The sequence below is a fragment of the Eretmochelys imbricata genome, chromosome 5 (assembly GCF_965152235.1).
Source record: "Eretmochelys imbricata isolate rEreImb1 chromosome 5, rEreImb1.hap1, whole genome shotgun sequence".
Classification (NCBI taxonomy): domain Eukaryota; kingdom Metazoa; phylum Chordata; order Testudines; family Cheloniidae; genus Eretmochelys; species Eretmochelys imbricata.
Genome location: NC_135576.1, coordinates 88,040,298 through 88,054,908, shown reverse-complemented (window position 1 = coordinate 88,054,908; position 14,611 = coordinate 88,040,298). Strand labels below are relative to the sequence as shown.

General features: G+C 39.0%; 1 protein-coding gene across 1 annotated transcript in view; it reads left to right on the top strand.

Moving 5' to 3' along the window:
• Positions 1–1,778: 1,778 nt before the first annotated feature.
• Positions 1,779–14,611, top strand: part of LRRC2 (leucine rich repeat containing 2) — a 75,040-nt gene continuing 62,207 nt past the window's right edge. Inside the window, exon 1 of the mRNA XM_077816379.1 lies at positions 1,779–1,903. Coding sequence (XP_077672505.1) covers positions 1,779–1,903 — 125 coding nt within the window. The remainder of the gene's footprint in view (positions 1,904–14,611) is intronic.

Sequence of the window (14,611 nt, the reverse complement as noted above, 5' to 3'; positions counted from 1 at the left end):
AAGCTTCTTTACCGAAGCAGGAAAGGTAAAGTTCATACAGTCATTCAAAGATGCAAAAGACACTGGCATAGCAAAATACCTGACCTATCCCTATGCCTGAGTTCAGAGGCACTGTATCTTCATGATAGTACTTAGGATGTCTCTTACAGTATAACAAATAGGATATAACCCTACTTGTTGTTCTTATCAGTCTACATATGCCTAACTCACTGGTTAGGGGAGACTGGAGTGCTTTGTTGATAAACAATTTATTTTTGTCTTTCTTAATATGCCCTCTAGTATGGAGATATTTTGTAGGTTAAGAGAAAAAGAACATTAAGAAAAGGTAGAATAAAAGAAAAAAAATAGGGATTTGGTGACCATTCCCCCCCCCCCCCCAAGTGTTTTGACTCAAGGCCAGACTGTAAGTGACCCCAGTGAAAGGATAGGAGGCCTGGAAACAGTGATTAGAGTAAGAACTTGGAAAAATTAATAGCTGAAAGTTTGAAAAGACACACTAAGGCAAGGGACAGGCTATTTGTTCAACACTAGCTTGACAGCTCAAGGCCTTTGTGTCTTTTACTAATGAACAATGTAATAAAAGTGTCATCTAATGAAATCTCAAGTGAAGTTAAAAAAAGAGAAGAAATGATAGTTTTTATCTTGGTGGAAGCAATTATTTTTAAAAGGCTTTCAGAGTTCTGTTTTATAAGATTTCCTCATGTTGGCTCAGTGAACCATTTTATGAACATGTAGGCATAACAAAAGCCCTCTACAGATAGATTAGCTACATCTCATGATAAAAAAATCGAGTTGAGATGATTACATCTTCAGCAATGACTCTGAGTAAGAGAGAACAGTTCCAACACTGCTCCTATTAAAAGCAATGGGAATTTAGCCATTGACTTCACTAAGGACTTGTCTACACTGCGACGTTGTCGACAAAACTTGTCTTTCACAGGTACTTAACCCCCTCCCCCCCCGCGAAGATGCAAGTGGCAGTGTGAATGTGGCTTTGTCCGCAGGAGTGCTCTCCTCCTACAAAGCCAACGCTGCTTGCAGGGCTGGAAGTATTTTGTTGGCAAAAATGCCGACAAAATACCAACAGAGAGTGTTCACACACGCTGACTTTTAGCAACAAAGCTGCGTAGTGTAGACAAGCCCTAAGAGCAGGAGCAGTCTGCAGGTAATAGCCCTGTGTCTAATCTGTCTCTGCAGTTTCGGCTGGACACATCATACTTTACTTCCTGGCTTAGGCTCCAGTTCAGAACTGTACTCAATTGCTTGCTTAAAAGTAGGCATGTGAAGCACCTGGCTGAACTGAGGTCCTATTGCTATGTTCTACTAAACAACTGCCACATTTCACAAATTGCTGATTGCATTTCAGTAGTAGACGAAGTGATTTCTGTATCTGATGGGACTGATCCTGCAGCCCTTAATCACATGATGAACACTTACTTGTGCAAGTAGTCCCATTGATTGGAATAAGGATTAGTAGCATGAAAAAGGCTCAGTAGGATGATGACCTAAATTTGGTAAACGCTTTAGGATCATTTGAGATTGACAGGAACTTTATAAACTGTTATTATTACTATTAATTGTTAATGGAATCATTAACAAAAAAATCTTTTTCTTGGATGATACTTAATCAAGTTAATATTTCTTTGTCCATTTTTCCTCAAGCAAGCTGTAAGGAACTGGACCAGAATATTAATTTGTATTAATTGTTTTCTTCCCTTCTTATGATGACATCTTAATGATACACTTGTTTTTTACAGGAAAAGCTTAATGTCGGTAACATGGGACATCAGGTGATAATATTTGACATTTCTGTCGTAAGAGGCTTCTGGGAAACTCAAGTCAAGAAGTATAAAGAAACTCGAAAGAAGGAGAAGGAAAGATTAGCACAAAGCTCATTAGAGAAGTAAGCCAACCTACTACTCTTCTGTTTAACTGAATTCATTGACATATCTCAGAGTAGCAGCCGTGTTAGTCTGTATCTGCAAAAAGAAAAGGAGTACTTGTGGCACCTTAGAGACTAACAAATTTATTTGAGCATAAGCTTTCATGAGCTACAGCTCACTTCATCGGATGCATGCAGTGGAAGATACAGTGGGGAGATTTTATATACACAGAGAACATGAAACAATGGGTGTTACCATACACATTGTAACGAGAGTGATCAGGTAAGGTGAGCTATTACCAGCAGGAGAGGAAAAAAAACTTTGTGTAGTGATAATCAAGGTGGGCCATTTCCAGCAGTTGACAAGAACATCTGAGAAATAGTGGGGGTGGGAGAATAAACATGGGGAAATAATTTTACTTTGTGTAATGACCCATCCACTCCCAGTCTTTATTCAAGCCTAAGTTAATTGTATCCAGTTTGCAAATTAATTCCAATTCAGCAGTCTCTCATTGGAGTCTGTTTTTGAAGTTTTTTTGTTGAAGAATTGCCACTTTTAGGTCTGTAATCGAATGACCAAAGAGATTGAAGTGTTCTCCGACTGGTTTTTGAATGTTATAATTCTTGACGTCTGATTTGTGTCCATTTATTCTTTTACGTAGAGACTGTCCAGTGTGACCAATGTACATGGCAGAAGGGCATTGCTGGCACATGATGTAAATTGGTAGATGTGTAGGTGAACTATCAGTGATAGTATGGCTGATGTGATTAGGCCCTGTGATGGTGTCCCCTGAATCGATATGTGGACACAGTTAACACCGGGCTTTGTTGCAAGGATAGGTTCCTGGGTTAGTGTTTTGGTCAAAGCAGAAAGTCGGCACTTATGCAGGAATCATAGGACTTGACTGATACCATGTTTATTGCTCAGGGAAGAGAAAAAAAGAGAAAAGAATCTCTTTGCTGAAAAGTGCCTAGGGCTGAATGGTGCCTTTGGTGGAGGGACAGCATGAATCCCTAGAATGAAATCTGGCTGACCCAGCAGGAGTCACTCCTGAGTTCTCCAGTGCAGCTCATCCTGATATAGTAGCTACGTCACTGTTTAAAAGCCCAGGACAAGGCACATGACCGAAAGCACTCTTGGTCAAGGGGATCTGGCTATGGAGCAAACTTCCAGAGGAGATCAGGCGAACCCAGAATCTTTTGGAAATGCTGTAAAATCATCTTCTTTGAAAAAAGTTTTTCCAACATAAGAATGACACAACACTGACACTCCCTGCTGTCCCTAAATCACTACCAAACAAAGACAAAACTAATAAATAACATACCCTAAGCAGAGCTTTTGCCCCCAAAAGGAGACTATGCCAGAGAGTCCATGAAGTCCCACATGAATCTATTGCTATTGATTTTATGTAGGAGGGACTCAGATACTCTCATGATGGGTGGCAGTATAAAACCCTAAGACAGTTAAGCTACTTGAAGAGGGTGCAAAGTGCTTCTTTTTCTGTATCAGCCAACTTCTCTGATTGCTCTGGGGATGAGAGACAGTCCAGTGGCCTCACCTTCACTTTTCACCTTCTTGCCCCCTTTCAGGCAATTAGTGCCCAGAGTTGTTAGGAGGGACCAGGGCCTGCACTTTCCAGCCAGACTATTGCTGGCCCCTGCAAAGGTGTGCAAAAGGCAGGAAACGTCCATGCACCCTTTGGGCAGTGATGTAGTGGCTGGCCACAATCTGGCCTCTAATTTGTGCTGGCCACAATCTGGCTGCTCCATCTCTCTGTTTTTCTCTCTCTGACTCATTTGTACAGAGTGTCAGTTTTCTAAACATTCAGAACCAGAAACCATTTTGTTTCCTATTTGTGTTGGCTAGTGAAAAAGCAAATCACAACGGGCATTCAACAGAGATTAAAAAAAGAGGGCACCTTAATATGGTAAGGAGTAATGTTTTCTACTGCAATGCAGCTAATTTTAGCTACCTCACTTTTTGCCAGTGGACTAGAGCAAGACCCAGAGCACTCCTGTGAGTCATGTTTTCCATGAAGACAACAATCTCTCTGCAGTTGACATCTGTGCTTATCATTACCCATCTCTTCTACTGAAGTAATAGTGTTTGGTGATCTGTTCTGCCTTCATTCATTAACGAGGTTCCAAATTCCTTCATTATCTTTTCTGTACCAATGAGGGTAGGCCCAGGATTTGGTATAGAATACAGCAATATATAGCATATTAACTTTCTATATCCACAAGGGAAATTTTTTTAAGCTTGAAATTTATACAGTACTTTGTCCCACAACACTAGGCCAGATTCTGATGCTCTTAATTTATGTTGAGAAGCATCACACTCTCCAAATAATCCCATTGATTTCAATGGGAGTACTCTAGGAATAAGGTATTACTCAGTGTAAGTATATTAGAATCTACACCTGTGTTATTATGGATTGATACTGCAACTATTGAAATTAATTTCAAAACTCCCATTAATTCCAGTGGTCCAGGATCAAGCAGTTAAAACAATGTGGCCAAAGTCACAAAGAAAATGGCAATTAATGCAAAACTCACAATTAGAGGAAAAACCCTCTTGTCACATGACAGAATTTCCAGGAGACTTATGTGCTTAAAAACACATATATCAGCTACTGTTGCCTATTGTGTCTCCTGGGCCAGATTGTCAAAATTGCATTCAGCCCAGTTTTCAAATTCTCAGTAGCAACAACTGTTGATGGAGCCCTTTCAAAAATTCTAACCTTAATGCACCATCTTGCATTAGTGGATACTGCAAAGTCTCATTATCCCAGCATAATGACAGGTTTCAGAGTAACAGTCATGTTAGTCTGTATTCGCAAAAAGAAAAGGAGTACTTGTGGCACCTTAGAGACTAACCAATTTATTTGAGCATAAGCTTTCGTGAGCTACAGCTCACTTCATTGGATGCATAATGTGGAAAGTACACATTATCCCAGCAGGAGCTCCTCAAAGCTTAATGGCTTTTAAAGCAGGAGCAGGTGAGGTTGAAAGAAACCCCACTTACAATTGGTAGGGAGTTACCTTCTGAGGGCTATTAATCCCAAAGCTTTGTTCTCTGCTTTTAGTTTGTTTTAATACATGGCACTTACACAGTGTGTTATGCTTTCCACCAGAGTAACAGTTTTGCCTGTAAAGAAAAGAGCACTGACTGAATTCAGACAGTAAATCGATCTGCCGAGTACGAATTCAGACAGTAAGTCGATCTGCCGAGTAAATCGATCTTGCCATTTTTACAATCTCTCCCTGAGTAGAAGTTCAAGATAAATCTTCCTGTTTATATTTACAAGGTTATCCAGATCAGATTAAGAATCCCTGTTTTCAAGTTTATATAACAATCATTAACATGTGCAATAGTCACACAGTATTATGCCTGAAGTAGTCTCCTACTATACTGGGAGTAGGATTTGGCACCTATAAATATTCGTGTACTGTAAAGTCTAGTTTGTGACATGTAGCCACAATCCTTGAGGAGGGTGCACCATCCCAGAGAAGTGTTAGTGAGATTTTGCCTTAGACAGACACTATTTCTCCAGTACTGCTCCCTGCATGTGTTGTGTGTGTGTAAGGATTTGGAATCAGTGATTAGGCTGGTATAGAATTCCCCCCCACTCCATGGGCCAGTGTTGTGTGTGTATGGGGGCAAGCATTATTTATACATGACCCCGCCTCCTTCCTCCTCACCATCTTTTGGTCACCTACCTCCATGCAGCTATCAAGAGCAAGCATTCCTTGCTATCCACAGAGCACAGGGAGTGGGCTTGACTTTGGCCAGGTTTCTTGTGTGTTAACAATGGTCTGGTTTCTTGCATGCTCCTTCACCCCTGTGCAGGTGAGCAAGGGTAGCACACAATCTGTCCCTACTTATGTTGTATATATGTTCACATAATGTCTCTTTTTTATTCATCGTTGTCAAGGTTCCTTCCCCACTCTGAACTCTAGGGTACAGATGTGGGGACCTGCATGAAAGACTCCCTAAGCTTATTCTTACCAGCTTAGGTTAAAAACTTCCCCAAGGTACAAACTTTGCCTTGTCCTTGAACCCTATGCTGCCACCACCAAGTGTGATAAACAGAGAACAGGGAAAGAGCCCACTTAGAGACATCTTCCCCCAAAAATCCCCCCAAGCCCTACACCTCCTTTCCTGGGGAAGGCTTGATAAAAATCCTCACCAATTTGTACAGGTGACTACAGACCCAAACCCTTGGATCTTAAGAACAATGAAAAAGCAATCAGGATCTTAAAAGAAGAATTTTAATTAAAGAAAAGGTAAAAGAATCGCCTCTGTAAAATCAGGATGGTAAATATCTTACAGGGTAATCAGATTCAAAACACAGAGAATCCCTCTAGGCAAAACCTTAAGTTACAAAATGACACAAAAACAGGAATATACATTCCATCCAGCACAACTTATTTTACCAGCCATTAAACAAAGGAAATCTAATGCATTTCTATCTAGATTACTTACTAACTTAAGGAGTTATGAAGCTGCATTCCTGATCTGTTCTGGGCAAAAACATCACCCAGACAGACAGACTCTTTGTTCCCCCCCCTCCAAATTTTGAAAGTATCTTGTCTCCTCATTGGTCATTTTGGTCAGGTGCCAGCAAGGTTATCTTAGCTTCTTAACCCTTTACAGGTGAAAGGGTTTTGCCTCTGGCCAGGAGGGATTTTATAGCACTGTATACAGAAAGGTGGTTACCCTTCCCTTTATTTTTATGACAATCATACATACGCATGTCTGAGAAACCATCCATAAAAGCTGCCCACTAGAGAGACTATGATTGCTAACCACTTAAAAAAAAAGAGAGAGACAGAAACTCAGCTTTAGATTTTTCTGCTTATTGTTATCAATCAGAACATACATATGACTTTCCCAAAGGCCACTTCCAATGTGGAAAGAGCAGATGCCCATGCACCTAGTTTGTATTGATCACTGGGGCTCTGGATTATAAAGATCAGATTGGAAGTGAGTCCTTTGATTTGTTTTGATGCTTTGAAAGGCAAGAAAATATTTTGTGCATTTCCAAGTAACCCTCAACTACAAAGAATGTACCTGGGATTAAATTCCTAACAGGAGCTACTGTCTCCTTGTAAGGAGGAAAAAAAACCTCACTGATTTAGGCAGTCATATATAGGGCCAAATTCTGATACCCTTACTCACATTGAGTAGTTCCTTACTTCTCAAGTATTTCTACTGAAATCAATAGAAATACTCAATGCATACTCAGTGTGAGTAAGGGTATCAGAATATGGCCCACAGTGGTCATTTAGAAGTAGGGATTCAAAGAGAAGGCTGTTTCAAAGAGCAGTAGGTCAAAAGGGACCTTTTAGTGCACAGTAGCTGGGTCCACATGGTAATTTGGTGTGCGACAAACTAGTGCACTATCGATTTACACCCCAGCTTGCCACAAACTAAACCTCCATATGGACAAGCTCTGAGTTTAAAGGAACTTGCTATTATTTAGTCAAATTCTGTAAGCCTTAGTTGAAAGAAACTCTCAGTGAGTTTTGCTGGAGTAGAGAAAGCAGAATTTAGCTCTTAAAGGTTCTATAACAGTCTCACTGTGAAAAATGTAAGATTCTCCTCCATTTGTAATCCTCTGAGACACAAGATTTTACAAAGAGGAAACCTTACCTATGCAAACATGGATTTTGATAAAGGAATTCCATACATTTTTGAACTGTGTTTATGTTAAAAGTGGCAAAGATTATAAATCTTTTACTGAGAGTTCTACTCTAAAGTGTTAACAGCTTGTCAGCAAAACCTAATTCTGAAGTATGATGTTGTGAGAAATTGTGACGGGGTGTGTTGCCTCCCTGGATCCTATGATGAGGCCTTGGATAGCTGGGCCTTGGTCGACTTGACTTTGCCCAGGTGGATCCATCTCTTTCCCTGTTGGCTCTCCAGAGTTGTGAAATTAGAAAGAAAAGGATTAAGGAGTGGAGCCAATGGAGCTGGGCTACATAAACAATCAGGACCAAGCATAGGGTATGGAAGGGAAAAGAAAACAAGCAGGGGTGGGTTGTGGAATGAACCCAGTTCTAGAAGGAAGTAGAGTGTGTTGAATAAGTGCTATAGAGAGAATTATATTTATTATGCCCCTAGTGAAAGGAAAGATTTGCTGCTGTTGCTCTTCTATTTTTTATGTCTCACACCAGGAAAGGCTTTGTTTATTTGGGTATAGGTTGATTGAACCTCTGGTGGGGGATAGCTTTTGCTAGGACGAAGCTTTTTCTGCAAACTTGTTTCTGTTTTGGAGAGGAACTTAATGGATTGAAAAGAAACGGACTTTCTACGTAAGCAGTAAGGTTCTGTATGCTTCCCAAAACACCTGAAAGTTGTGTGTTGGTATTTCAATGCACTTGGGGAGACAGATGTATGTGAGGTGGCTTTCGGAAATGGAGATGGGTTAGATAAACTCAGAAAGCTGCGTGTATTGCTGAATAGTAGGGCACTTTTACAGGCCAGTGGGTAGCTTAGTGTTTTGCTTTTCTGTATCTTAAAACACTGGCCACAGTATTCTCCTCAGGAGTAAATGATTGTTCTATTCAAGATCCCCAAACCCATCAGAGAATCTCATCCTAAATTTTCTTGACCATGGCTTAAATTATAAGCCACAATATGTTAGAGATGTACAGTATTGTATGTTCACTACATCTGTATGGAAATCAATACAAATGCTAGAGAATAGAGCCAGCAGCTAATGCATGGGAATGGATTTGGTTTAATGCAATGTCAGTATCCAAATAAAGATTATCATTTTGAAAGGTAAATAATATTTCTTACAATACAGCTTCTAACTGGTTCTTCTACATTCTGATGATACTCAGTGATTTTTTGTTGCATCCTGTAATACTGAAGTGTAAATAGAAATCTGGCATGCTGTCAGAGAAGCTTCATGTAGTATGTTAAGTGCACTCATCATGTGGAAGTCTATCTCCACCTTCTGACTTCTTAAAAAAATAAAAATAAAAAGTAAGTACCATATAACTTACGCCATAACGTGCAATTAAAACACAAACACACTGTTAATACAAAACTAAGACTGCACCATTAAGCTCTGAAAAGTGTGGAAATGTCCAGTCTAGCCACCTAAGGTTCTCCCCTTGAAGTGGCTCAGTAAATACCCTTGGTTCATTCCCAGCCCACCAACAAAACATGAAGTCAATAAGGCAGAGCTTGCAGGAGCTGTCTCACTCATTTCTTATCTTCACTTACCTTTTCAGTGTGTAATTAAGTTAACCATGAATTGGACTCTTTCTGAATGTATGAAAAAAGCCTGGACAATATTCAGTTCATGTGCAGTGTGTAACTTTTTTTCAAAGGCTTATTACTTTATTGATCAATGATTACTCTCCCTAGAACACTCAAAGCATCTTCTCTATTTCTTTTCTGGACTTTAATGTTCTAGTTCCAGTTGTTTTACTGCTAGTGGCTATTATTTTTTAACCTGTAACAATTTTTATAATAGTTAAAGTATTTTATTTTTGGTCCTTCATTGAGCAAAAAATGGTTCAGCTATTTTTGAGACACTTTCTGAACAAACTTAGGTCAAATCAAGTGTTTAGAAAAATTATGAATACTTAAAAAATTGGAGGTTAGGACAGAAGTAATTATGCAAGGTTAACTACCATTTTAGCAATATAATTTTTTTTTGTTCATGTGCATTTGCTCATACAGATCTTTATACATAATATAATGGAATACAGTTATAAATGCAGTTTTCTGGCTGTTACATTCCAGCCCATATTCTTCAGCTACAATCCTGTACAACAGGGCAGCAGGTTAGGTTGGAAAGAAAACAATAATTGGAATTCTGGGGGGAAATTTCACGAAACAGAATTACTTAAACTGAAATTTGGCCCAGACTAACAATCCTAAACTTGCAAAAGATCCCATGGGATCATTTAATAAACCCAAGTGTCTAGGTCTCCAGATGAGTCTCACACAAGAAATGACATGTCAATTAATACAGTACCCTCAAGTAGTTTGCTAGGCTATTTTTTCAGCCTGATTTTTTTTCAGTGATTCTGAGGAAAAAGTGTCATGTCATGAAACATCACACCGCTTCCTAAAGCACTTGTCTCTTCCTTTGAGACCTCCCATCCAGCCACTGAGCAGGTCTTAAATTATGCTTGGAAAAGGATTTTAGCCACTCACCCTTAAAAATGAATGGTGTCCTCTCATCTAATGACTCTGAAATCCTTTTGGATGCTAAGTCCAGTCACCCTACTCATTTTCCAAACAGGTTACTCCTTCAAAGAATAACATTATTTATACTCAGCAATTATTTGTATTACTTCTAAAGTGAAATCTCTGGAGAATCTAAAATGGCAGCAGCACAGAACTTTCCCATCCTCATTGTGGGGAGAAATGTAGTTTGTTTAATCTTTACACATCAATATAACACAGGGATTTTGGATGGGGCGGGGGGGGAGGCTAGGTCTTACTGAAGACAAGATCAGCAATAACCAAAACAATAACACTTAAACAGATATTCACAGTCTCTGCTGATCCTCCTCCATACCTCAAAAATACTATCTTGAGGGCTTACTGAAAACTGATACTCGATTGGCCTATAGTGATGTTATCACAATGTTGACATATTTCTAGGGCAAGAGTGACTTCTGTTTCAGCAGGGTGTACTTATTCCTATACCTAGCTATCAACACATAAACATCCTCATTGAAGCCAGTGTAACTACTTCCATGCTTAACGTTAGGCATGTGCTTAAGTATTTTTCTGAATTGGGGCTTCAGCTCTCCCTTGAACGATCTCCATGCCCCAAAAGGAACACTCCCCTTTTTATGCTGTACTCATGCCACATGCCCAACTGCACTGGGCCCAATTGTGGCCAAATGATCTCTCAAACACCATGAGAATGATAGCCATCTCTTTAAAACAAATGAAACGTTCACTAAAGGTTAGGATGAGGATCAAGCTATTTCACAGCTTACTAACAGTAACACTGTTACTAATAATTAATAAAAAGAGCACAAAAAATAAACTTTAGGGATTATGGGGTTTGTATTTCTGTAACTATCTTACATGTTGCCATACTGGTCCTAGAATTACCCAGCGTTTTCAGAACCCAAAGGAGTGATAACTTAACTGTTTCTCTCAATAGCCAATAACAATTCATTATTCTCCTTATTAGCAAAGAAGCTTCAGCAAAAAAATTTCAAGGTCCGTTCTCTATATTTCTTCCCCCTTTTCATGAATCTGTCCTTTCACTTTATCTATCCCACTCCGTCAAACTGCAATGTGCAGCTGGTTTTGTTCTATCTGCCTTAGCAAGGACAAATTATTCCTATGTGGTGTCCTCGCTTCCATTTGGGGGTGGGGGTGAGGGGCGCTAAGTACGCAAGATGGCTGCAAGTTACGTCAAATCCAGTTTTCTCACAACACCAGCATATTAGAAAGACAAGGTGGATGAGTTAAGAAGTTGGTCCAATAAAAGATTTTCTCACCGTCTTATGTATTTGTTGTAGGGGAAAATGTGTTCCTGGGATTTCCAGGGCCTTTAAAAGAAAGCCAGTCTTCAAAACAAAGCATTTAGACTGGAAACCTACTTACTTACCTCAGAGAAATGTTAACAGAAATTAAAAGTGCCAAGTAGTTGCTGGTGGAATGTTTTCTTAAAACAACCCTCTCCCAACTGCTGCCCCTGCCAACCACCCAAGAATTTGTTGCACTGTTTTATAGAATTTTCTCATTCACAACAGAGGCATTTTTTTGCTTTTCAAAGGCATGCATGATAGCATTTGATAGCAGAACAGAATACATAATTTCCCTTATATGAGATTGTCAATCAGAGATAAAACAGTTTGTTTTGATAAGGGTTCCATAAGATTAATGGCAATCACATACTTTAACAGTGACTAGCTAGAGCAGAGTGATGAACCCCTAGTTGTGTTATACCAATAAAATAAAAACCAGCAGGATCTTATTAAAGGGAAAAAGGCAAAATGCCACATTTATTGTGAATACAGAAAGAATCATAGTAAGCAGTTAGTTATAGCTATAACATTCCATTCAATCTCATATTTATTCACACATTCATTCATACACACACACACACAGGTTCTGCAAGGTTATCATAGTTACCAGCCTTAGAGTTGCTCATGCCAAGCCACTGGCCAGGTGGCCTGGACATGAGGAGAGAGCAGGGTCTTGTCAGATGCTCATCTGATGCTCCTGGAAGTTGGTTTGCAGAATCAGACCCCAAAGTTCTCACTTCCAAGAGTCCATTTTTATAGGAATTTCTTCCGATGCCAGGCTGTGGGAATTGCTTCATCACGCTGTTGCTGAATCAATCAGCAGATGGCACATTCCTGATGCCTCTGTGCTGCCAGATGTTATCTTGTTCTTTGGTTCTCCCATTCTTGAGGCTGTTGGGTGGATTCCAGTCTGCACTCTGGGGGTCCTCTGGTTATTTCCACTTGATGTCTTCTTCAGCCGATGGACACTGGATTCATAGGCTGGCACTTCCCTGATCATTCAGTTATTATCCACACCAAGCATCCATCCACATACATCCTCTATCTCTATTTTAATCACAATTGTTAACAAAGCGAGATGAATACAACAAAAGGGCAAGGAGTCTCTGGGTGTTGTTTCTGTTGTTACAGAGTATTACTTTGAGTCTTTCTCTGTGTGAGTAGTTGTTGTTACAAAGAATTGCTTTGAGAACAGACTCTGTTTTAGAATGTACTAACACAATTAGCAGCTTGCAAGTTTCACACAGAGAGGGAGAGAAACAGTACCAAAACCCAAGAGACCTCTTAATTAGTAATACCCTGGAATTTAAACTATGGGGAATCAGACTCATTTGTGATTTTAATACAGAACTTCTTTAATATGATCCAACAGTTGTCCCTGTCACCTTGGTCTGATATTACCTGTAGCATACAAATGACAGATGTATCATTAAATTTAATGATGTTTATCAATTTGTCTGTGAAAATTCTTTGACTTCTTTACGGGGGATCAGATTAGACTAGGAGATTGAATAAAGAGCCAACCATTGATTTATAAGTAGGCTTGGCAGAATTTAAGTTTTATTTTTTCTAATTTTGATGGATAATATTAACATTAACTTTAAAGCAGTTTTTTTAGGTTTTTACCTATTTAAATTTTCACAGTTGTCAGTAATTAATGACAATAGAGATGGAGTTTCAAAAAGTTAAAGCTTTATAACTACTAAAACACAAAATGTCAACATCACATCAAAATATACACAATAAATATACTTAAATCAATCTCTAAGAAGTTGTCAAGAAGTACTTTTTTTACTTTGCCTATCTGTAAATTTAGATTATAGATGAATTTTTTTGTCTGATGTGAGTGTATGGTGAAAATCTGTGTTTACTGATAAAAATCAAATTCCTCCAAGCCTATATAGAAGTCTTTTTCTGTGCAAGGAAATCTATATTGATTCATATTTGGTTGTTGATGCAGCCCCAGTGGTACAAGCAATGATTGCAAGTGATTAGAACATCTGCCCTTGGAATTGACCATTTGTCTGTATTCTGACACATACTGGATAAAATCAGACATGTTTGTTGCCCCATTGGTATATAATTCACTCTCCATCCGCACGCAATATTTCTCTATGATGCTTAACCTTATGACCATGCGAGATCGTTCTTTAAAAGCTCTGAAGAGCATATTGCATTAAGCTGACATTAAAAGGCGATGTAAAATTTCTTCTTCGCTCTTACATCACTGTGTGATTATATTCATGCTGAATTTGTCACCAAGTTTGTAGTTGCAGTCAGTCCCTCTTTTGCTGAATCGATCAATGATTAAATTATCAGAGGTTTGGGTTTTGTTTAACTGCATTTTACTCAACTAACAATGTATTGTTGCCTTTAGATGTTTTTATTTTCTACATTTTATCTGTAAAATATCAGAGGAAAATACATTCTCTTGTCATTAATGCTTCCCTGGTTGTTACCACAGTTAAAGGATTTAGAGCTAAATCTTCCCCTTTGTGGGTTTTATTGTGTTGTCTCAAGTCCCCCTGGGTTGGGCATAATGGTCAGCATGGAGGTGGCCTGCTTCTGGGCTGGGGGAAGATTTTTTATGCTCCCTCCTCTTCTACTTACTTCAGGTTTCCTGAATTCAACCAGCTAGAAATGAAACAACCATTTATGGGACTGGCTGAGTAAAGGGCAAGCAAGGCACAAAAAAGCCAATTTTCAGTTCATTGAATTATCACAGTGAAATTTTTAATTCTTTGGTGGACGATCAAGGAATTCCACAGATGTGTGAGGATTGTGCCACAGAATCAAAATTCAACAATTATAGAATGCATATACCAGGAGGACAAGTGGAGGAGGAGAGTACGAGAAGGAGCAGCACAACAGTGGTATCTAAGTTAGGATTATTTCTAAGATATCAGAGAAGAAAACTCTAGGGGTTTGGGTACTTTTTAGTTTTCCCCTTTTTAATGGTTCAAACCCTGTTGTTTTTCTTTTTCCTCTTCCTTCTTTTTCCTTCTGGGGTTTATTTTAATTTTTCTCTGTACACTTCTGTCTTGCCCACCTTTTTGCTCACAACAACAAAAAGCTTTTATAGTTAATTAGATGCACTCACTGGTAGAATAATTTTAGAAAACAGTATGTAGGTGTCTTGGACCTATTTTCCCCAATGTATATTATAACAGTATTTTTTAGATTTTTCCTAGTTGTTCCTGTGTGAAC